The sequence below is a fragment of the Diabrotica virgifera genome, chromosome 2 (genome assembly GCF_917563875.1).
Source record: "Diabrotica virgifera virgifera chromosome 2, PGI_DIABVI_V3a".
Taxonomy (NCBI): domain Eukaryota; kingdom Metazoa; phylum Arthropoda; class Insecta; order Coleoptera; family Chrysomelidae; genus Diabrotica; species Diabrotica virgifera.
In genome coordinates, this window is record NC_065444.1 from 12059577 (window position 1) to 12082973 (window position 23397).

At 33.7% G+C, this 23397-nt stretch overlaps 2 protein-coding genes across 4 annotated transcripts in view; one reads left to right on the top strand and one right to left on the bottom strand.

Moving 5' to 3' along the window:
* LOC114333357 (myrosinase 1) overlaps positions 1-23397 on the top strand; it is a 117769-nt gene that overhangs the window by 37093 nt on the left and 57279 nt on the right. The window contains exons 5-8 of one of the 2 annotated variants that reach the window (XM_050643387.1): positions 11168-11461; positions 15945-16082; positions 16563-16669; positions 19784-20002. The exons of the other annotated variant lie outside the window; for it this stretch is intronic. Of the exons in view, the coding sequence (XP_050499344.1) occupies positions 11168-11461; positions 15945-16082; positions 16563-16669; positions 19784-19979 (735 nt within the window). The 3' untranslated portion in view covers positions 19980-20002. Of the gene's footprint in view, positions 1-11167; positions 11462-15944; positions 16083-16562; positions 16670-19783; positions 20003-23397 lie in introns of those variants that run through there. 2 annotated transcript variants of the gene reach the window in all.
* Positions 334-4860, bottom strand: LOC126879963 (uncharacterized). 2 transcript variants are annotated; one of them, XM_050643390.1, is made up of 3 exons: positions 3919-4860; positions 3061-3365; positions 334-3003 (listed from the first exon to the last, which is right to left on the bottom strand). In XM_050643390.1, exons 2-3 carry the CDS (start codon positions 3361-3363, stop codon positions 2842-2844), a joined length of 465 nt encoding a protein of 154 aa, XP_050499347.1. In that variant the 5' UTR covers positions 3364-3365; positions 3919-4860; the 3' UTR covers positions 334-2841. The 2 variants fall into 2 exon arrangements, with proteins under 2 accessions (XP_050499347.1, XP_050499348.1); XM_050643391.1 differs by having other exon boundaries at positions 3061-4860.

Genomic DNA, 23397 nt, shown 5'->3' on the forward strand with positions numbered 1-23397 from the left:
TTAAATAAATGATAAAAATTGCAAATTTGGAGTTTTATTTCACCTAAAACGTAACGTTTTATCGTAAAACATATAAGATTCACATAAAACGTAACGTTTTATCATAAAAAGTATAAGATTTTTATTATGATGTGATGATAAGGCGCTCAGAGCAGCAGTGGTCTAACCCACGCCCCACATTTTTACGAAAACACTCTTATTACGTTAAAGCCATCTCTTAATGGATAACTTTAATGTAATAAAAGGGTTTTGGTAAAATTGTGGGATGTGGATTAGGTCACTGTTGCTTTGAGCGCCTCATATGAGGGAAGTGCTCATAATAAAACAAATAAAAATGTTTACATATATCTTTATTATAGAATAAAATACAGAAAGAAAAATAACATTATATTATCTTTATTATTTACAAAAAAAGAGAGAAAGAGAGATAGTAGCTTATGGATATTCGACACTATCATTCGTCTCAAAAGAATCAATATTACTGCCTACTTCAGACTTCTGGTTCAGAATCATCAAACCTGTTATTTCTAGGCATTTCATGTAATGCATTAACGCAAGACTCGTAATCTTTTAAATCGAATAAAACGTGAGTAAAACAACTATTGCACCAATAATATGGTTGCTGATATACGCATTCAACGATATCATCAGCATCATAAACTTCGTGAGTATGGTCGTAACGCACCAGTAAAAATTTATTTAAGGTCTCATGAGCATTTTTGAATGCAAAAAAACATGATTTACATACGTTTAGGCGATGCTGCTTAAGATAATATCCATTAGCCCATACACAATAACTGGAGTGTTCATCTTCAAATATACTCCCCCAATCTGACTTTCCTAATACGACATTTCTTAAATGTGACGGTATGTGTTTAGAGCAAGCAATAAATTCTATTCCTTTATATGAAGGAATAGGATCATTTTTAGCACTGCTTATCATCGTTTCCCATTTATATAAAGGAAATTTTTTTAATATTATTTTTGTTAATGTCCACGGCAAGGGGGACTGCTCGATGAAATATGATGCTGATACTGTTGTTTCACAGATTTTTTTGATAGACAGGTCGGTCAATGATGGAACATTCATCTACATCATCTTCAAATATACTCCCCCAATCTGACTTTCCTAATACGACATTTCTTAAATGTGACGGTATGTGTTTAGAGCAAGCAATAAATTCTATTCCTTTATATGAAGGAATAGGATCATTTTTAGCACTGCTTATCATCGTTTCCCATTTATATAAAGGAAATTTTTTTAATATTATTTTTGTTAATGTCCACGGCAAGGGGGACTGCTCGATGAAATATGATGCTGATACTGTTGTTTCACAGATTTTTTTGATAGACAGGTCGGTCAATGATGGAACATTCATCTACAAAAAAAATCTATTCTAAAATACTGTAACGTCCCAATGGTAGGGTTCTAAAACTATTTGGAATTAAATATCTTTTATCGTCATAAGGACTTAGCGCAATTTTTGTTTGTTCTATACTATAAACGTTATGGCTATATGACCGAATGGAGTGTCGAGTAGCAGTTTGTTCCTTAAAATCATTTAAACAGTTTACATAATCATCGAATTTTATAACATTTTTTACTATATTATATTTAGTCCCTTTTGCTTTTTTAGTGATTCGACCAGATTGAACTTTAAAAGTATACATTTTTGATCGTAATCCCACAAATTTTGTCATAATTTCTCCTTTATTTTCATCCTTCATTACTCCTAAAACTTTTTTATTTACTCGAGGAATATTATAGATATTATCTACAGCGTAATCGGATGTATCAAATTTTGATAGATCTTGTTTTATTACTTCCTCATATGCATCATGACAGTACAGTTCATAAATAAAGCTATCGGTATCCATATACATTAAATTACATTTATCTGCGCCCAATTTTGGAAGCATATAGTCGTAATGAAATTGGTACATACATAATTTTGATATATCTAAAACAGTCATGCCAATGTACAAGGGTTTATTAAAAACTAGATCTGATTTAATCAGTTCTATAGCTACTAAATTGTCATTGAATATTTTTCTGCTATGAAACCGGGCACTAGAAATTAAATTTTTAGCACCATATCGCCCATTCCATGATCTGACTAGTTTTACTATTCTATGTTTCCTGTTGAAGATTTTCAAAGAATTATCATTAATATGAGACAGGAATTAGTCTTGATACGAGAAAAAGATGATATTGATGCTATTATTGCTACAGATGAAACAGAAAAACCAAAAATTGAAATTAATAAACTTTATTGGAATGTACCTCATATTTTACCTAATATTAGCGAACAATTGCGGCTAAACAAAATAGTTCGTAATAATACGGAACTACCTATAAAATTTAGAAGTTGGGAATTAATTGAATATCTCACTTTAAATAATTCAACACGTCATACTTGGCCAGTAAAAACAACTATAAAATTAGAAAGTCCTCGTCATATTGTAGTAGCTTTCCATGATGGTCGAAAAGGAAAAATGCTGAAAGATATGAGTAAATTTGATCACTGCAATTTAACAAATATTCGTATGTTCCTTAATTCTGAACGATATCCTTATCATGGAAAAGAAAAATTATTTAAAAAAATACATTGCTATTCCTTTATACGAATTGGATGTACAACCAACATTAGAAGTTAAGGAACCTGCTTGTTTTTATCATAATAGTGAAAAATGTATTTGTGCTTTATCTAATGTATTTTGGTTGTATGATACTTTTTTAATGCAAAAATAAAAATATATTATATTATTTTTTGTTTTATTTCTTAATTATAAATAAATAAAAGAGTCAATTAGTATTATAATAATTTATTAAAACAACAATTACATAGTGTACGGTTTACTTATGGGTGTCCTTAAGTGCAGTTTACTAAAAGACTTAAACATTATTTGTTTATCTTCAAATTGTTTTATTTTTTCCTTTAGTTCCTTGATCTTTTTCATAAATTCCTCCAATTTTAACGATATGTTGTTTTGAAATGAAAACTACAAAATAAAATATATTATTTATTAATTATATCTACATGTATTTACAGTATCTACCCCTTCATCTTCAGTAGGTAGAACATCTTTTAGGTCATTTAAGAAATCAGTCAGCCCTAGATTTTTTATTTTTTTTAAAAAGCAACACATGCATATTACGTCAGAGAGATAGTCTTCACATATTCTTGCTCCCTTGTGGTATTTGGTAGCTTCTTCGTTACACTCTTCTACCGTGTACCTTCTTGTTCTTATAACAGCTCGCTCGGCTTCGTACTCAAACTTATCCGCATTGTCAATAAAAACCCATTTCAGGTTTCTAATTGCTTCAACGACATCGAGTACTTTTCTACCACACGCATCCATGACTAAAAATTAACAAAGAATAATTACAAAGAATGACGAATACTTGGCATTCAGCATGCTAACATCAAGGGTTTTTTTTTTTTTTTTTTTTTTTGTAGAAAATCAAATGTCGAAATAATAAATCCCATCTGGAATGAAGGGATAAATAGCAGAGCAGAAAACATTAATAAAAACAAACAAGAAAAACCGAACAGATTTAACAAAGAATAATTATGAGAAAATAAAAAAGATTAATTGTCATGTTGGCATGAGGTCTTTTTGTAGACAATCAGGTGCTAAAATAATAAATCTCATCTGGAATGAAGGAATTTTATAAATAGCTGACCAAAAACTTGAAAAACCGAAAAGATTTAAAAACGAATAATTACGAGAAAATAAAAAATAAATGTCATTCAAAATGACGATAGTTAGACAATTATTTAATGTCGAAATAATAAATCTCAGCTGGAATGAAGAGATTTTATAAATGGCGGAGCAGAAAACATTAAGTTTTATTCAAAATCAAACAAGAAACATCGAAAATATTTAATAAAGAATAATTAAGAGAACACTTACCTTTGAAAACTAGTTGAACCACAACGAGCGCACACTAACAGTAGGGAATAGACTATGGAATATACCGTCCTGAGGTGCATTTTGAAATTTATATGGTTGCGTGCCTCACCCTATGACGTGTTGTAGAATGTTTGCGTGCGCAAAATTATATTCAGTTTTATCATTGTAAAATCATTGAAAAATTCCAACATTTTCTCTGCACATGATAAGAAATATAGCTCAATAACAAAATGCGGTATGATAACGAAGAATTGCATAGTAATGTGATTAGACCTTCAACCGCTATTTCCTATGCGATATGTGAATTATCAATTTTAATTATTTTCAACGATTTTTACTTCAAATATTTTCTTAAATAACTTTACCAAAAAATTTTGGGTTTAGTATAAATCGAGATGCTTGTCTGTTTACATGTCTTATTGTTGCTCTCTGTATCTGTGTATGCAGAGAATAGCACTCTGGAGTATGCTAGTTCTTTTCTTAAACGATTTGGATATCTAAATACATCAAGTAATGCTATTTCTAGTATAGATATGGCCTTAGTTGAATTTCAAGAAAGATACAATCTTCCGGTGACCGGAACATTAAATAATGATACTATGAATATGATGATGAATAAGCCTCGATGTTCTGTTGGCGACAATAACTATGCAATTCATTCGAAGTGGAATAAAACGACATTAAGTTGGTATTTTCCTCAAGCTGTTAGTAATCCAGTTTATATACATCTTGCTGAAGACGCTTTCGTTAGATGGGAGAAAATATCTAATTTAAAGTTTAAACGAGTAATAATACCTTCTTCAAAGCCGGATATTACTATAACTGTGGTGTCAAATAATCATAGTTTTCGAGCAAGTTGTCAAGGAACCTCTAAATGCCCATTTAATTTCGATGGTCCTGGAAAAGTATTAGCTCACGCATACTATCCTGGCGTAAACGATTGCATCGAAATCCATCTTGATGCCAATGAATGGTGGTATGCAGGAAATGGCAGAGCTCCTGATGGTGAAGCCAATTTTTTGGCTGTCCTACTGCATGAAATTGGTCATACCCTTGGACTAGAACATAGTAATAGCGATTCGTCTATTATGTATCCTTGGTATCAACAAGATGTGACAAGTTTTGGTGATGATGATAAAAAGGCAATGAGCAGGCTATATGGACAAACAGAAGCCCCCACATCGATGTCAACAGCCCCAGTTACGCAAACAACACTTTCGAAAAATAGGATCTATTTGCCGACAACACCTGCAATAAAAAACATCTGTCTACTTCAGTATCCCGATTTCATGTTTCTAGCTACATCTCCACAGTTTCCAAATTATCGCATGTACGTTGGGTCTGACAAATATTTATGGAAGTTTGATTTAAATGAGATGCGTCTTCCACAACATCCAGAATTAATTACTGATTATCTCCCTAAAGAGTTGAGGTTTACGCAAGTTTCACATGTTTTTCAGAATTCCGAGGGACACTTAATAACTGTAAGCAATAATCGGTATTACGACGCATCTTTCCCTAATTTACAACTTCAAAAAAGTTTTATGTTTCCTTCTATACCTACGAGAACCAAAATAAATGCCTTATTTCAAACAAACAGCGGTCAAACATATTTATTGTACAATGATAATTCATACATTGAATTTAATGAAGCTGGAGATGTCTTAAACCGCGGCCCAATAAATGATCTCTTCCCCGGAATACCAAATAAAATAACATCAGCATTCCGGTACACGGATGGGTTTATTTACTTTTTTCAAAACAATACCTATTATAAGTACAGCGAATACACACGTAAAGTTGTAGCAGCAGGAACGTTCAGTTGGGGGCTTTTTGGGATACCCTGCCCTGAAGACGGTCTATTAAAACAATTAAAAACTTTGTTAAACAAAATTGTAACTATATACGAATAAAGATTGCTGTGTTCCTTTTAAGTTCTTTTAATAAAAAATTGTATTATGTTGTTGTTTTATTTAAATTACAAAATTACCAGCCGCGCGCTTCATATCTACGAGATCCTTCCTCGAAAAAATTAAGGTACCGACCGCGCCTCTGGTTCGCGCAAAGCGAAAAATTAAGGTACCGATCGCACATCTGGTATCGCGCACCGCTGCGCCGCCTGTGTTCCTTTTAAGTTCTTTTAATAAAAAAATTGCATTATGTTGTTGTTTTATTTAAATTCCAAAATTACCAGCCGCGCGCTTCGTATCTACGAGATCCGCGAAAAAGGTACCGACCGCGCATCTGCTTCGCGTTCCGCGAAAAATTAAGGTACCGATCGCACATCTGCTATCGCGCACCGATCGATCAGCGCTAGAACGCCGTCACATCGGAACGCGCCCCATCGGACGTCGTCACATCGGAAAGCGCCCTTTTGACACTATGCCGCCATGTTTTTTTGTATTCGTTATCTCCCGCCCATTCCAACGAGCCGTCGTACGTTTAAATCGGACCAATAGCAGCAGAGATACCATGTTTCTCTCTCTAACACACATACTTTCCTATATCAGCTGTGACATCACATACCTCTCTCTCTAACACACAGAATTCCCTATATCTGTAGTGACACCCGTTTAGATCATCTACTCCACCTGCAAGAAAATTGAGGCTTTTGAGATGTGGCTTTATCGTCGAATCCTGAAGATATCTTATACCGACTACTTTACTAATGAGGGTGTTTTGCTGAGAATGCAAAAAGAAAAAGAGCTGTTAATTAAAATAAAAACAGTCAAAATCGAATACCTCGGTCTCATCATGAGAAACAGTGAAAGGTATGAACTGCTGCAACTGGTCTTACAGGGAAAAGTAGAGGGAAAGCGAGGACCAGGAAGGCGAAGGATTTCGTGGCTGAAAAATCTACGTACGTGGTTCAACACAACCACTACAAATCTTTTCAGAGCAGCAGTGTGCAAAGTACAGATTACCATGAGGGTCGCCAACATCCGAAACTGATAGGCACTACAAGAAGAAGACCAGTTCAATATATCGATAGTACGACTAGGTCAGAAGTTCTCAAACCAATTCAAGACCGAGAGAGGTGACTTATTTAACATTTATGGTGAACATGTCATGAGGATGGTTTTAGAAGGATGGGCCGGTGGAGTAACAGTAGCTGGTAGGAAAATCTCCAATTTAAAATTTGCTGATAACACTACACTTATAGCAGCAAATGAGCAAGAAATGTTTGATCTCCTGCGAAGAGTTGAGTACGAAAGCAATAAAGTTGGTCTGAAAATCAATAAAGCTAAGACAAAAATAATGGTGGTCAACAGATTTGACACTATTCAACTGACTAACATGTTGCAAGAATACCATATAGTAAACACCTTTGTCTATCTCGGGTCTAGTATAACTAACGATGGTAACTGTGAAACAGAAGTTCGGAGACGTATTGGTATTGCAAAAAATGCGATGAGTCGCCTATCTAAAGTTTGGAAAGACAGATCTATCCCTCAAAATATCCAGATGAGACTGGTGAATGCCCTTGTATTGGACACTTCGAGCATGCGAGCGCCAAAAAATTGATGCTTTTGAGATGTGGTGCTGGAGAAGAATGCTGCGCCTACCTTGGACAGCTCATAGGACAAACGTTTCCATTTTAAACCAACTCAATATTAAAAAAAGGCTGTCCACAATATGTCTGCAACGAATTCTGCAATTCTTTGGTCACGTGGTTCGCAGAGGTGACGACAGTTTGGAGAGATTAATTGCTGCTGGAAACGTTCCGGGGAGAAGATCAAGAGGATGATCACCAACTAGATGGTCCGACCAAATAAAGTATTCAGCTGGAAACTCATTCTGCGAAGCTCTAGAGCAGCTGAAGATAGAGACCAATGGAGAAACATTGTTAGGAATATTGGTAGAAATTACGATCCTCACTAATGGGGAAACGACAAGAGAAAGAGTGTTAAGTACGTTAGTTTTCTTTCTTCAGTACTTCTCTTTCTGTGTTTAGCCGCTGCATTAGGCACCGGTTGATTTGTTACTCTGTTCATCCACGATATCCTCAAGAATATGCGGTAAGCCCATATTTCAAAAGGCTTAATTCCATGCTTCCAGCGTAATAAGCGCATTCTTAGCGGAATTGGTGACATAAAACCGAATATATTATACTCCCGGTTTCGATATAATTTCCTGCTTCAAAGATAATTTACAAAACGTTAAATTGCATTTGTAGATTTTTTTTTAAATAAAATAATAAGATTTTAATTTCACTACTGATTAATTATTTTGAACCGGCTTTATTTATAAATTAGTTGCTTTGACTGAAATATAGACCATACATTCGTGGATAAAAATCTAACAGTTACGAATTCCGATCCCTTGTCTTCATCATCATCAACCCGTACGCGTCCACTGCTGGACATAGGCCTCTCTCAGCTCTTTCCATCTGTCTCTGTTTTGTGCAGCTTGCACCCAGTTACCGATAACATGCTTCAGATCATCGGTCCAGTTGGTTGGTGGTCGTCCTCTGCTCCGTAGTGCTTCTTCTCGTGGCCTCCATTCGATATTACGTTTTGTTCATCGGTTGTCTGACAACCTGGCGACGTGTCCTGTCCAATTCCACTTTAGCGACGCGATTTTTTCGCGTCTTAGCCCCAGCGCAAATTGATCCTATGCGAGACACAACCTGCACCGGCGAACTGCGTGGACAGTTTTGTGAAGCACGCATATAAGCGAGGGACCGCAAATTGAACCTAAGCTGCGATCAGTGCTTGCGCTCGCAGGTCTCACTTGGGAGCGTTTGTCATCGGCGTACAGTTTTCTTGGGCCGAGAGACGCTCGACTCACTGCCAGTTGTTTATTTTTGCTTGTTTTTGTTTGCGAGATGGACGTATCTGAAATGAATACGGATGGTACCTAAGCACAATTTATGGTGATGATAAATAAAAATATTAGCATAGTCAAAACCCCGCTTTGATTTTGTCAACTGCCGTGAAAACTGCTTTGACTTTGTCATTATATTCTGATAACTTTTGGTAGACTAAATAAGAGGCGATACAAAATTAATAATCAAAGTTATACCTTTACAATAACACATTATTAGAAAAATAAAGTGTAAATGATTCATGTTACTTAAAACCGTGATCGATAAAAATATCGTATTACCCTCAAATTTAACTTGTCGGCATATTACATTTTTGTTTATGCTTAAAAATTAAAAACGAAGTGTTATTTTTTATGACCGATCAGTAGCGGAGGGATTATTAAATAACTCTGAGATTATTTTAAATATGTAGGTATTATGTGCAGAAATAAAATACTCAGTGTAAGATATCTTTTTATGCATGTCATACCGCTACGGCTACGACTACTAGGGACGTGTAAGATATTTTTAAAACGTTACGAGTTAAAGTACGGAAATACCGATTTAAAGTTGCCTACTCAATTCAGAACAAGGATCAGATACATCAGTATTTTGTAATCAGTATTTGTACTCAGTACCACTGAGAACCGGTATCAAAAGAAACCGTTACACGTCCGCACTGATTTTGTCAGTCTCTATTCGCCACAACGACAGCCAACGGTTGGGTCGGGTTGGGTTTAATAAGCGGTGCGCTAAATAATTAATGCACGGGCCACCCGTCCCTCCGGCACAGGTTGTGTCTCGCTTAGGTTCAATTTGCACCGGGCCTTAATCGCGATCCCTTGTCTTAACGTAGGCAAAAGGTAAGTAAGTAAGGTATGCTTTATTGTCATATAATTTTACCAGTTTGTGGACAAAGCTTATACAAAATAAAAAAATACAATAAAAAACAAAAAATAATAAAAAACTACAGACAAAACAAAAACAAAAACAGACACCAAGTAAATGGCGTGAGTTATACTACTTAATATAATTTTACAGTTATTAAGTACACATTAAAAAATTAAAAATTTTGCAAACAAGATGTGTACAACGTCAGAGCAAAAAGAAGGCGAACAAGGAAAAGGGAAAGGGAAAGTAAATCAAAAGTTCTATGCCGCTGCAAATATGTACAAAAGTACTCGAAAGTAATAATCCTGCAAGTCAATTTGCTGAATTCAAATCGTTTATAAAAAAGTCATTCACTGTATAAAAAGCTCTCTCTAGCAAATAAGCTTTCAAGGCCTTGCGAAAAGCGAGAAATGCTGTAATGGATTTGATGTTAGATGGCAGGTGATTGTGCATTTTTCTCGAATTGTATAGTATAGAGCACTTAACCAGCTCAGACCGTGGGGTTGGCAGATAAAGATTATGCTCCACGTTTCTAAGGGGATAGTTGTGAGTGGGTCTCTCTGGACCTTCTGATGCATGTTTGCGGATTAAACAAACGGATTCAAAAACAAACAAAGAAGGAAGAGTTAATATTTTAAATTTTTTAAAGAATTCTTGGCAATGAACTTTGCTATTGAGTCTCAGGGAGTAACGAAGAGCTCTCTTTTGTAGTTTAAAAATACGCTCAAATTGAGTCGCACAACACGTACCCCAGAATGGAAGGACGTACCGAAGATGAGACTCAAAAAGGGCATAATAAACGGTCCTAGATGTTGACAAATTCATTTCCGTAGCAACTGATCTTAGCGCAAAACAAGCAGAACTTAATTTTTTGTGTAAGGCATCAATGTGCAAGTTCCATTTTAGAGACTTATCCACAATAAGCCCTAAGAACTTCACCGATTCAACTACCTCTAGACTGTTGTTATTAAGTACCTACTAAAGGTTGCATCATACTGTTGCAAGGTAGGACTTTGGTTTTAGAAACGTTAAATAACAGGAGATTCGAGTCGCACCACGATTTAATGGTGACTAGGTCTGTAGCTATGGTATTGCGAAGATCCATAATATCCGTGTTACTCCAAGTAATACTAGTATCATCTCCAAAGAGACATATTTTACCTTTAATGTTCAGACTAGAGATATCATTTATGTATATCAGAAACAATATGGGGCCTAGAACTGAACCCTGAGGTACCCCACATTCTAATGGCATGCAAGAAGACGTCTTCGTGTCAACCCTTACAAACTGACTTCTTTTATTAAGATATGATTTAAGCCATTTAAGAGCCTTTCCCCTAAATCCATAGCGCTGTAATTTGTCAGTCAAGATGTTATGGTTTACACAATCGAATGCTTTAGAGAAAATCGAAGGTTGATGAAGTATGCCACATATTTAATGAAAATTTTATAAACCATATCTTTTACTTGCAATGAAATAATTTTCGTGATTTCAGTGGTCCACTTTCAATTAAATGATGTAGTAATTGTTAAACACATGTCTTGTTTTAGTGTGGTTTGTACTCTAATCCAATATACAATGGTGATTGGCCCTCAAGCGTGAAAGAACGCGTCAAATTTAGAAGTGAACTACAAGGATATAACCGGAGTCGATTACCAGAATTTACTACAGAAGAGATCAATTACATTAAAGGAACTGCTGATTTGTTTTTGCTGAATGTTTATTATGCGTATTTAGCTGAAGACGTACCCGAAGCTTCCAGTAATATTACTAACTTCCTATCTGATATTAAGTCAAAACTCATTCGATTTCCTGGGACTGGTGTTGGAATTAATGGATTTCCCGTAAGTATCTTCTTCTTAAAGTGCACTCTCCTCACTGGAGGTTGGCTACTACAATTGCAAACTATTCCCTATCTTCACCCGTTTAAAATTTAGCCCTCTCCATTGTCAGATGTTTCTTGGACACGATAGACTTTTCCCTTCTAGTCCTCTCTTTCCCTCGATCTTTCCTTTCACTATTAGTTGAGCATATTGGTACTTATTATTTCTCAGCATGTGGCCTCGGTATAACTTTCACTGTGTTGAAACGTTCTCTTTCCTTGCATATTCTATGCAGCACTTCTTCGTTTAAGGTGTGCGAATTCCATGAAATTTTGAGTATTCTCCGGTAGATCCACATTTCAAAGGCCTCCAATTTATTTACGGTTGATGTTTAAAGAGTCCACGTCTCAACTGCATAGAGAAGAACCATTTTGTAAACTTTATTCGAGAATCACAAAGCAGTTTTTTGATTTTTTCGAAAGATTTTCTGGCCTTTTCTATTCTTGATCTTATTTCTAGATCAGGATTTAGGATGCTATCGATTAAACATCCCATGTACGTAAAGGCTATAGCGGGATAAGATGGTCAAAAATGCCCCCGCACCGATCAGCCCCGCTACTTATGTTTTCGATAAAGGATATAAAATTATGCCCTTATGCAAATTTTTAGCTTCCAGAGGTCCTAAAACGTCTTAACTCGAGAAAAGAAGAATTTTTAGGTTTTATTTTTTTGTGAGCGCAATTTTACTTTAAAAATCTGAAAAAATTCAAGAGGTTGTATCTTTTGAATACAAAACAACCTATTTTTTTTTTGAGATTTTTGTAATGAAAAATGAGCCCAGGAAAAATTTTTGAAATTTAAAAAAAAAATTTAAGTTATGATTTTGGCCAACTTTTAAATAGTATATTTTTGTGTACTTTTTGCCGTTCTTTTAAATGGCAGAGGCAGAATTTTTAATATCTGAGCGGAAAGAACGAAAAAATCGAAAAAACCGTTTTTGGTTGTCTCGAGATGCATCTCGAGACGTTTTTCATAGGTTTTGGTCGGTAGGGGTTTTCTAATGCAGCCGATATTACAGTAATAATTACATTGTTGTCAGTTTTCCGTTTTTCTGGAAATTTAATGAACTTTCTTATTTCAAATAGAACACCCTCTATATTTTTTGCGTTTCGAAGTCCTTATGATATACTGATTATTTTTTATGTTATATTCTCTATACCTAAATGCCATAGTTTCGGAGTTATTGCTACATTTATTTAAAAAAAAAATTTAGAAATTATAAAAATCAATTTTTTCGGCCTGTGTAGACATTACTTTCCGTTCTTTGGATCATTGGGAACAAAAAAAGGTCTTTTGTAATTTTTCTCTAAAGTTAGTCGTTTTAGAATTATGTATAAAGAATTTAAAACTGAAAAAAATTGAATAATGACGCTTTTCAAGGTTCAAAAACAAAAATAAAAAACATTATTTTTGAAACTGCGGAGTACCCAAACCCTTCTTCCAGGGGCTCGCTATAAAATTTTTTGGCACGTGATATTCTAAAACATTGCTTTTTAATAAATGTTAATGAAGCGCATATGAGAGGACGGGCTATCGGGCTGCATTAACAACTAAAAAACAATATTTTAGAATGAAACAAGCTCAAATTACTTATTGGTAACTGATAAAATAAGGCTTTAGCTTGAATTTCTATACTTGGCAGTTACAAAAATAATATTTTTGATTTGTGTTTTTTAACCTTGAAAATCGTAATTATTCGATTTCTTTTCGGTTTTAAATTATTTATAACTCGAAAACGATTAACTTTAGAGAATGTCATCAGTTCAGTGTAGTAAGACAACAGCTCAAACTCAAACCGCAGCTATGTGACATTCTAAGTGATACCAACCAGTTAGACAGAGTTCTTCAGTTTTTAAAAAAATATCATTGTATCATAAACTTTAAATTTTTTTTTAACTTTTTAATGCTCTTTAATTATACCTCTTGTAATCTTGTTTGTAATCGTCCCGTGCGAGTGGCCATAGTAGCTGCGAGCACGTTAATGTAAATAAAAAAAAAATTTAGAGAAAAATTACAACAGAATTTTTTGTTCCCAATGGTCCAAAGAACGTAAAATAATGTCTACGCAGACCGCAAAAATTATAATATAATTATATATTATACACATTATTAATACACATTAATTATTAATCCACATTAATAATTTGTTCAATACTTCAATATAATCAATTTGAACTTTTTATGATAAAATTAGTGAATTAGTCAGTACTTTGATTGTATATTTTGAATCTATAAAAAATACGACTATATTAGTTGCAATAAATTATCAAATTGATAAGATACAGTGTGTCGCATTTAAGATGAAGACACCCCTATGTTTCGGCTATAAAAATATATACAGATTTGAAATTTTGCACAGTCATACAGGGTGATGGTTTACAATTTTTAAAATAGTCAACTGAACTTTAAATTTTAAGCGCGGCCTACTGCGAATCCACAAACGGGGTGAATTTTCGATATGCGATTCGATTTGCTTTGCGTTACAGATATCGATAAAAGTTATTTGGAGAAGTTGTTCCAAATATTATTATAACCCCACATAGCAAATTTTATGACAAAATTCACAATTTTAGTTTTTTTCAGTTGTTGTAGTCAGGATCCTAAATCCTTAAATTGGCTGTCCCGAGATGCATCTCGAGACAGCCAAAAACGGTTTTTTCGATTTTTTCGGTCTTTCCGCTCAGATATTAAAAATTCTTCCTCTGCCATTTAAAAGAACGGCAAAAATTACTCAAAAAAATACTATTTAAAAGTTGGCCAAATCATATTATCATAACCTAAAATTTTTTTGAAAATTTAAAAAATTTTTCCTAAGCTCATTTTTCATTACAAAAATCTGAAAAAAATTAGGTTGTTTTGTATTCGAAAGATACAACCTCTTGAATTTTTGAAGTTATACTTCTTTAGGCGCGATATGAGGGTGAATTTTAATATGATTAAAACCTTCAATCTGGGCGCAGTCGCATTATAACTTTGTTCTGATTGGATGTTCAAATGACATGTCAAAAATTATTCAATATGGCGGCTGTGCACAGCTGTGGTTTGATTATTTATGGTTGTTGCGTTTTGAAATTTGTGGGAAGAGAAACAACAAACAAAAGTTAGTTAATAGTTATACTGACTTTTTAAATAGTTTTCATATATGTTTTTGGACTTCTGGACTATTTTGGACAAGGAAAACTCATTCTAATTTGGTAAGTAGTTTTTATTATAATCATATTGTAATTATACATTTGGATTAGGTTGGAATAAATTTATTTTCTCAAGAATGGGGATTTTAGAGAGAAATCCGAAATTAGGTCCGATTTTTATTTTTAATTATGATTTTTTGGCGTAGATTTATTTATCTAGTAGGTATGTAATGCTTTGATTTACATACTTAATTTGATTACCAACAAAAGTTCTACCAATCTTCATCTAATATATTGTTTTCTTACTGTTTTGTTATATTTTAATATTTCCTTCCACAAAAATCAAACTACATAATTTGATTAAATTCAGAACACCTGTCAAACAGTAAAACGTTCAGTTGCCCTATTTTTCCACATGACAAATAATGTGTAATTGGATGAGTGAGTCTAGGCTTCGATTACGAATCAAAGCGCCCCCAAATTCACGGGTTCGAATCCCGATGCAAGTTTTTATTTTTTTATGCATTTTATGATTGTTAAGTATATTTGTTATATATTTTTTTTTCAGAAAATGCGTATTTAAAACTTTTGCCAACAATTATTATCGTTCAGAAATCATTTTTTCTTTGTGCCATTTTTCAATGTGTTTGTGTGCGTTTTATTCTTTTATTTTTTTAAATTTTTGGTATTGTCTAAATAAAAATTTTTGGAAAGTAGTAAGTATTAAAATTAGTTTAATATTTAAATAAAATATAAATAAACTGTTTAAAGTACATTATATAAATTTCGTTAAAATCACATAATATTAATAAATCACAGAATATTAATAGAAGTATAACTTCTTACGTGCGTACAAAGTACACACACATTCTTTTTTTCAGATTTTTTAAAGTAAAATTGCGCTCACAAAAAAATAAAACCTAAAAATTCTTTTTTTCTCGATTTAAGACGTTTTAGGACCTCTGGGAAGCTAAAAATTTGCATTAGGGCATAATTTTATATCCCTTATCGAAAACATAAGTAGCGGGGCTCATCGGTGCAGGGGCATTTTTGACCATCTTATCCCGCTATAGCCTTTATTGACCTGTTCTAAATTGTGCCCGTTTATTGTGCAAGGTTGAGGTACATTTTGGCTATTTCGGATTAACATCACTTTGGCTTTCTTAATGTTCACAATCTAATATTGTACTGCATAAATATTACATTTTTTTTATTTTGACAATTTTAGCAACTTTTTTTTCTTTTCAAGTATTTTCTTTTAAAACCGTTTATAAGCTTTTCATTTAACTGTTGATTTTTTTATGGACGTGTAGATTGTACCATGGAGTATAGAAAATATATTGAAATTTATTAAGGACGAATATAAGGATCCTGTCATACTAGTCACAGAAATAGGGACTTCAGAAGATGGGTCTACTTTGGAAGACGATATGAGAATAGACTATTTTGAAGTAAGTATAGAATAAAAAAAACAGCGCGGCACTTGCAGATTGATGAGAGAAGTGAATATTTCTTATATATTCGATTATATTCAATTCGTTTCAATTCGATTCTATTCGAATATAAATTTTACTTAATTTAGTTTAATTTTATTTATTTTTTTTAATCTTATTTAATTATATTTAATTTCATTTAATTTTGTCTCATTTAATTAATTTTATGTAATTTAATTTAATTTAATTTATTTTTATTTAATGTTGTTTAATCTTATTCACTTTTATTTAATTTTATTTTAAGTTATAAAATTTTATTTAATTATATTTAATATTATAATACATTTTTAGTTTATTTTATTAATTTTATCTAATTTTATTTAGTTTTACTAATTTCAAATTCTTCTACCAAATTGTGTTTTAAAGGCTGCTTTGGTCTGGCGTTCTGATTCATAAAAAAGGGAAATATAATATTAAGCAGTATTGTGTTTATTTTAGAAAACATTCAATGCAATTCTCGAAGCTATGTACAACTATGATGTAAAAGTAATAGGAGTATCAGTGTGGAGTTTATTGGATAATTTTGAATGGATGAAGGGATATACGTAAGTGTTAAAATTTTTATTATCATTAATCTGCCAATCGCGTCCACTGCTGGACATAGACATTCCTCAGTTCTTTATATCATCGGTCCATCTAGTCGGTGGTCGTCCTCGGCTTCTTATCCACCGTCCATCTTGTATTATAGCTCAGTGCCTTGCCCAGTTCCACTTAAGCGCCGTGATTCCTTCGATTACGTCTTGAACTCCTGATCTTTGCCTGATTTGTTGGTTTGTTATGTGATCTTGAATGCTCACGATCAGCACTGCACGTTCCATGGCTTGTTGTATAACTCTGAGTTTATTTGCGGATTTTTGCATCAATATTAAAGTGTCTGCTCCATAAGTTTGTACGAGCAAAACACATTGGTTATAAACCTTTCGCTTGAGACACATAGGAATTGAACTTTTCCACTTATTACGAGATTTGTCATAAGTTGAGTTTTCTCAAAGTTTATTTTTAATTCTGCTCTCTCAGACAGAGTTTTAAGTGAATGTATGTATCATAGAGACTACATCTTGTAATGATTTAATCTTCCTTCATCTATAGGTTTGTTCCAACTCGAAATGAAACACGAGTAAGCAGTGGTGTAGTGGTAAAATTAGCTGTGCCGGAGCTATACCTCTACCGGAAAATTTTTGAAAATTAGCCTACTACCCAAATCGTGAGTTTTAAGGCCCTTTGGCAAATGTTTTGAAAAGTTTAATAATTAAACTAATTAATGATCTTTTAGAGTGACAGTAGTTACAGTAGGGCCTCCTACACATTCTCCTCCAAAGAATAATTTTAACTTTAAAATATGGTAAGACTTTCTTAAGGTAGATTATTACAGTTTGATACCTTAAAAACTGTTTTTAAGGTATCAAACCATAATAATCTACCTTAAAAACTCTATAATTTAAGTTGGAAGCCTTGCTGACAAAAATTAAAAAAACACTGGTGTAAGTTAGGCAAATATTGTAAATGACTAAGTTTTCATTTTCAGTAGTATTAATTTATTATTGTGAAAAAATACACCCACAAGTTACATTAGTATATATATTTTTTATTATTTAACACACACAAACATTATAATCTGTGCCAAAAAAATTAAGAATTATTTGAAAAAACTACATACAGTACAAATAACTTGTGTATTTAACAAAATACATATAATAAATACATCAGATTAATTATAACATACATACTCAAAGTAAGTGCCAAAATGCATCCTTCTTTGCGTTCTTTTTTGGGTTTTCTGCAACTCTTGTCCTGGAATCGTCTGCAGACCGGTGGCTCCTCAGCCATTTAGTGACGTACGTCAGTGTCTGAGCAGTACTATGTGCTTTGGACTGTTTGTGCTCTATAATTTTTTTTCTAAGTGATTTGAGCTGGTTAGTTCGGTTTGAGCCGTAACAGCTAACTTGAAATGTGCGCCACTCATGACTTAAAGAAACGTGTTCTTTCTTAAAAGCACCCATAGTTGTGACTTCAAAACAAACTTTGCAGCCTAATTTACCTTCTTTGCAATCTATCCAAGGATAAGTTTCCTTCTTACGAGTCCACATCTCTTCTGTCCAAACGTCAGGCCATTTTGTTTCTTTTTCCTTATTCGTTGATGTGCTGGGTTCACTTATTTGTTCGTTTTTATTTAAAGAGTTTCCAATCGCTAATTCATCAACCGAAACAACATTGGATTTATCTTGCTTGGTTCCTTTAGGTAGGCCTAACGTGTTTAGTTCACGTTTCACCGACGCACTAAAAAATGAGGTTAAAGTTATCCATAGCGATACTACAGGTAGCTTATGTCAACAGATTTGGACGTTGGGCAAAGATAACACAACTATTAAAACTATTTCACCTCTTCCAGTAGGTATCCGCGACACGTAACGTAATAATTGGAGCAGAAACACTAAATTAATATACAGTGCACGTGCACTATGCAAAGCAGACGAGACGCAACTACAACTGAGCAGGATTAGCATGGCCGGGTGGGCTGGAGATGCGCAGTAGCTACGGAGTGGATTTCAGTGGTGGGGGAAGCGACTCCGGCGACTCAGTCTGTTGCCGCTCTCACTGCCGTGTGTATCGCTCCTCGGGCGGGGCGCGGGTGATCGGAGCGTCGAGTGAGCTAGAGAGAAATCGAGGGGGAGAGGCGAGAGATAAGAAGGACACAATATTTCAATATTGTTGTGGCTATTCCTCCTTCCGTGGTGGGGGGAGGGTTGTGGTGACACGGACACGGTAGTGCTGGGCGCGGACCGCTGAGATGTCTATCATGTCTATCCATCAACTATCCCGTCTGCCAGTCGCTCGCTCAACTTTTGCGCTTACAATTACGAACTACCTAATCGTAGCTGCGTATGCCTTAACTGATTAACCACGATAACTAACGTGTAAAAATTACTTAGTAAAGGACAAAACAATATTTTCTAAATAAAACAATTTCAGATCTATTTTTGTCCTATATAAAAAATTCGATTGAAAAAATCGTAGCCGGAGCGCCGCTCCCCCTTCAAAAGCTGTGCCGGAGCGACGCTCCGGACCGCTCCGGCTCCACTACACCACTGCGAGTAAGCACAGTAACGACAAATGTGTTGCTGCGCATAATTATTCGTTATTGCGCATGCGCGTAACGATTCACGAACGGTTTTGTATCGAGTTGGAACAAATCTGATATTGATGCCCATATCTGGCCATTGAGTGTTCTTAAATATTGACTCTAGAGCTGCTGTGAACAATTTTTGGTGAAATATTTTCTCCTTGTCTTACTCCTCGACCTAAGGGATTATATAGGTTGATGGCATTATAAATAAAATTGCTTAGTGAAGGAGAGAATAATAAATGGGCTCCAAATAACACAAGATCGGGAGAAAACGAAATAGCTGCGGAAATGTTAAAGAATGGAGGGGAAAATTACTTAAAACTAGACCTTCAAAAAACTTACTTTAAAAAGGCCATATTTTTTCAGGAAAATGTTAAAGGTCTTGAATTTTGTCTTTAATTTTCAGTGTAATAAAAATTTTGATTTATTTTTGGTTTTAATTTTTATTTTTTAAGTAGTTATTCTCTATAAAATAATAATTCACAACTACTTATCTTTTTAAATTTTAAAATTCTCATTATGTTTTATCTTTCAGACCTCGTTTTGGCCTCTACCACGTAGACTTTACCCATCCAAATCGTACAAGAACTCCAAAAAAATCAGTGAAATACTATAAAAACGTGATAAGTACCAAACGGTTATTAAGAGCTGACAATGGTTCAAATTTTATTAAAATTTCAGGATTTATGCCGATAGTATTATTATTTACAACTCTGTGGAACACGTTGTAATAATTAGTAACACTATTATTAAATTATTTACCAGAATAATGCTAATTTTTGTCCAATTTCCAAGCTTTTTTTTTTGTTTATTTTATCGAGAGGAAAGTAAGGAATACCAACATTATCAAAAAAAGAATGTGTGTGTACTTTGTACGCACGTAAGAAGTTATACTTCTATTATATGATTATAAACGAAATTAATATACTTTTTATTTATATTTTATTTAAATATTAAATTAATTTATACTTACTACTTCTCAAACATTTTTATTAAAACAGTGCCAAAAAACACATTAAAAATGCCACAAATGATTTCTGAACATTAATTGTCGGAAAATTTTTTAACTAAATACGTATTTTCTGAAAATAAAATTATATAATAAATATACTTACAATCATAAAATGTATAAAAAAAAATAAAAAAATAAAAGTTTCTATTGGGATTCGAACCAACTTACCACGCGGCTGGTATTTGCGTTGTATTGGTATTCACCCGCATTAAAACTTCGCCACAGAGACAGCTTGTCATTATGTGCGAAGATCGTCTAACTAAACAGATTAACCTTTTGACATTTTTAACTTATGTAAATCAAATTATTTTGATTTTGAATTGAAATGATTTAGAATTGAAAAAATTCAACAAAACATAGAGTAAGAAGACAATATATTAGGTGAATATTGATATAAATTTTGATGGTAATCAAATTATGTAAATAAAAGTATTACATACTACTTATGTATTTTGGTAGGTTCAAGGTAGGTATCGGAGCCCGTATAACGACTAATAAATTTCGCAATCACTTGCGTCGTGCAAAGTGGCTATGTTCAAATATCATAACAAAATTTGATCAACTATTTATAAAACACTTACCAGTGAAAGATTCTTTAGCTTTGAATAAGCGAGATCTGCGGCACTCATACTAGGCACAGTTTGATGAGCTTTCACATTGGCATGCAACAATCATCTCTTCTATGTAAATAAGTCCAAAAATATAATATGAAAACTATTTAAAAAGGCAGTATAACCATTAACTAACTTTTTGTTTGTTGTTTCTCTTCCTACAAATTTTAAAACGCAACAAGCATACATTATAACCAAACCATGCACAGTCCCACAGCTGTGCCACAGCTGCCACATTGGATAATTTTTGTCATGTCATTTGAACATCCAATCAGAACAAAGTTATAATGCGCATGCGCCCGGTCGATAGGTTTTCCCATATAAAATTTCACCGTCATTACGCCCGTAAAGAAGTATAACTTCAAAAAGGACACCCAATGGTTTAGAGATGAAGTGAAGATAAAATGCGAAGAAAAGAAAAAAAGCTACAAACCAAAGCAAACACAACATACATACAACCACTATAAGCGAATCAGAAACAAAACGAATACTTTAGTCAGACAAATAGAAAAGGATCACTGACAGAGCTTTTCAAAACAGATGGAACAGAACTTTTACGGAACACAAAAAAATATGGACAATAATCAGAAGACGGGAAAAGAGATGAATGAACGAATAAAATCGAAACACATTTAGAAAAACAACCTGAGCAGACTACTTTTGATCTCTATTTGGTAAAGGTGATGATAATGAACCACCAACACTAAAAGTGACAATAAACGAAGAAAGAAGAAATAAACTTTAAAGCAGGAGAGGTAACGGAAGCAGTAAGGAAATTAAAAAATAGAAAATCACCAGGAGAGGACAGAAGTTGCGTTCGCGGGTACAGTGGACAAATTGTCGCCGACAATTTCTAACCTCACTTAATATACTTAAATAATACCGTCAATAGATAAATATACAAGGCATATTTACTTTTAATTAATATTAGTTGGTGATAAACACCAATCTGATTTTTGCATGAAAGTTAGATGAAATGGTAACAAATCAATGGGAAGTTCTGTCCGATAAAATACATGGAACGTTATCGTAGTCTGACGTTTCAAATTTTTAACCTGTTCCACAATTAAAACTTCCCCTGTTCCAGTGTTCCCATACATCAAAGTTTATCTGACTAGACACCGTTAAGCTATTAACAAATTTTGAGTTTGCTATTAATCAAATTTTTTTGTTACGCGGGATCCAGGTCTAATCGTTTTCTTGACTGTTTAAATACTTTAAGTGATATAAATGCTACCACTCCTGAATTCAGGTAAATATTTGATACTGGGAGATTACGACTTGTTGTCCTAAGATTTCATTCCAAAATATTGCAAATATTCCTGTTTCTAGTAATACATTCAATCATACAAACCATTTGCATCGCTATGAGTTTTAAATTGTTGCTCTGCTCACCGTCTTCTGAAATTTTGGTACATTAAATATCAAAAATACCATTTTTGAAATACGTAATATGTGTCTGCATAGAAAAAAATCTTCTTCTTCTTCTTATTATTCTTCTTCTTCTTTTATATAGGCAGAACTGCCTGTTTTTTTAACGGTGCCTTTTATTCTGCCCCTAAGTTGTCATTCCATCTTTTCCTTGGGCGTCCTATACTTCTCCTGCCTAACGGTGACCGGTGACTTGTCCCTGGCTATCCTTACTATCCTTGATTAAGACATCCTGCTTGTGTGCTCATTTCACTCTTCTTTTCTGTTCTTTACCCAGGTATTTATATTGTCTACCCCACATATGCGTCTGATTTCCTCACTTTCTACCCTATCCTGTAGTCCTTTTCCAGCAATCCTTCTTAAGATCTTCATTTCGTTGTTCTCCAGATGTCTTCGTGTTTTGCTTGTATCTGGTCTTGTTTTGGCCGTGTAAGTCATAACTGGCCTAATAACTGACTTATATACTCGGACCTTTGTTTCCAATCTTAGGTGTTTGTTTTTCCAAATTGTGTCGTTTAGGCATCCGGCCGTTCTACTGGCTTTAATTATTTGGTCTTTTACCTCTTCTTCGATTATTGTTTATGGCTGATAGAATAATTCCCAAGTATTTGAAAGTCGTTACTTGTTGTATAATTTGATTGTCTAACTCCAATTTGCATCTTATTGGTTCTTTGGCAATTACTAAGTTTTTTGTTTTTTGGGCTGATATTTTCATATTCATTTCTTTTGCGTTAATGTTGAACTCGTGCAGTAATCTTTGTGGGTCGTTTTCGCACTTTGCTACTAACACGGTGTTATCAGCGTAACAGAGTATTTTTATCTCTCTATCGCCCATTTTGTACCCTCTTTTTTTCGTCACTTGTTTTATTATTTCATCCAACATTATGTTAAACAGTAAAGGGCTTAGTGAATCTCCTTGCCTGATTCATGTGTTTGTTTCTATGGGTTTTGTTATTATTCCATTGACTTTCATTTCTATTTTATTTCTTACATATTATATGTTTTCTATCAGTTTTATGATATCCAGTGGTGATTTTTGTCATATAGCAGGTGTATTACATCTTTTAATTGGATTCTATCAAACGCTTTCTCTAG

What these genes read in the sequence shown, in the direction of transcription:
- LOC126879963 (XM_050643390.1), bottom strand. Translation starts at nt 3,363, where the DNA reads ATGGATGCGTGTGGTAGAAAAGTACTCGATGTCGTTGAAGCAATTAGA. An exon ending in TACCTACTGAAGATGAAGGG is followed by an intron (nt 3,004 to 3,060) that starts GTAGATACTGTA and finishes TTTATTTTGTAG; the next exon opens with TTTTCATTTCAAAACAACAT.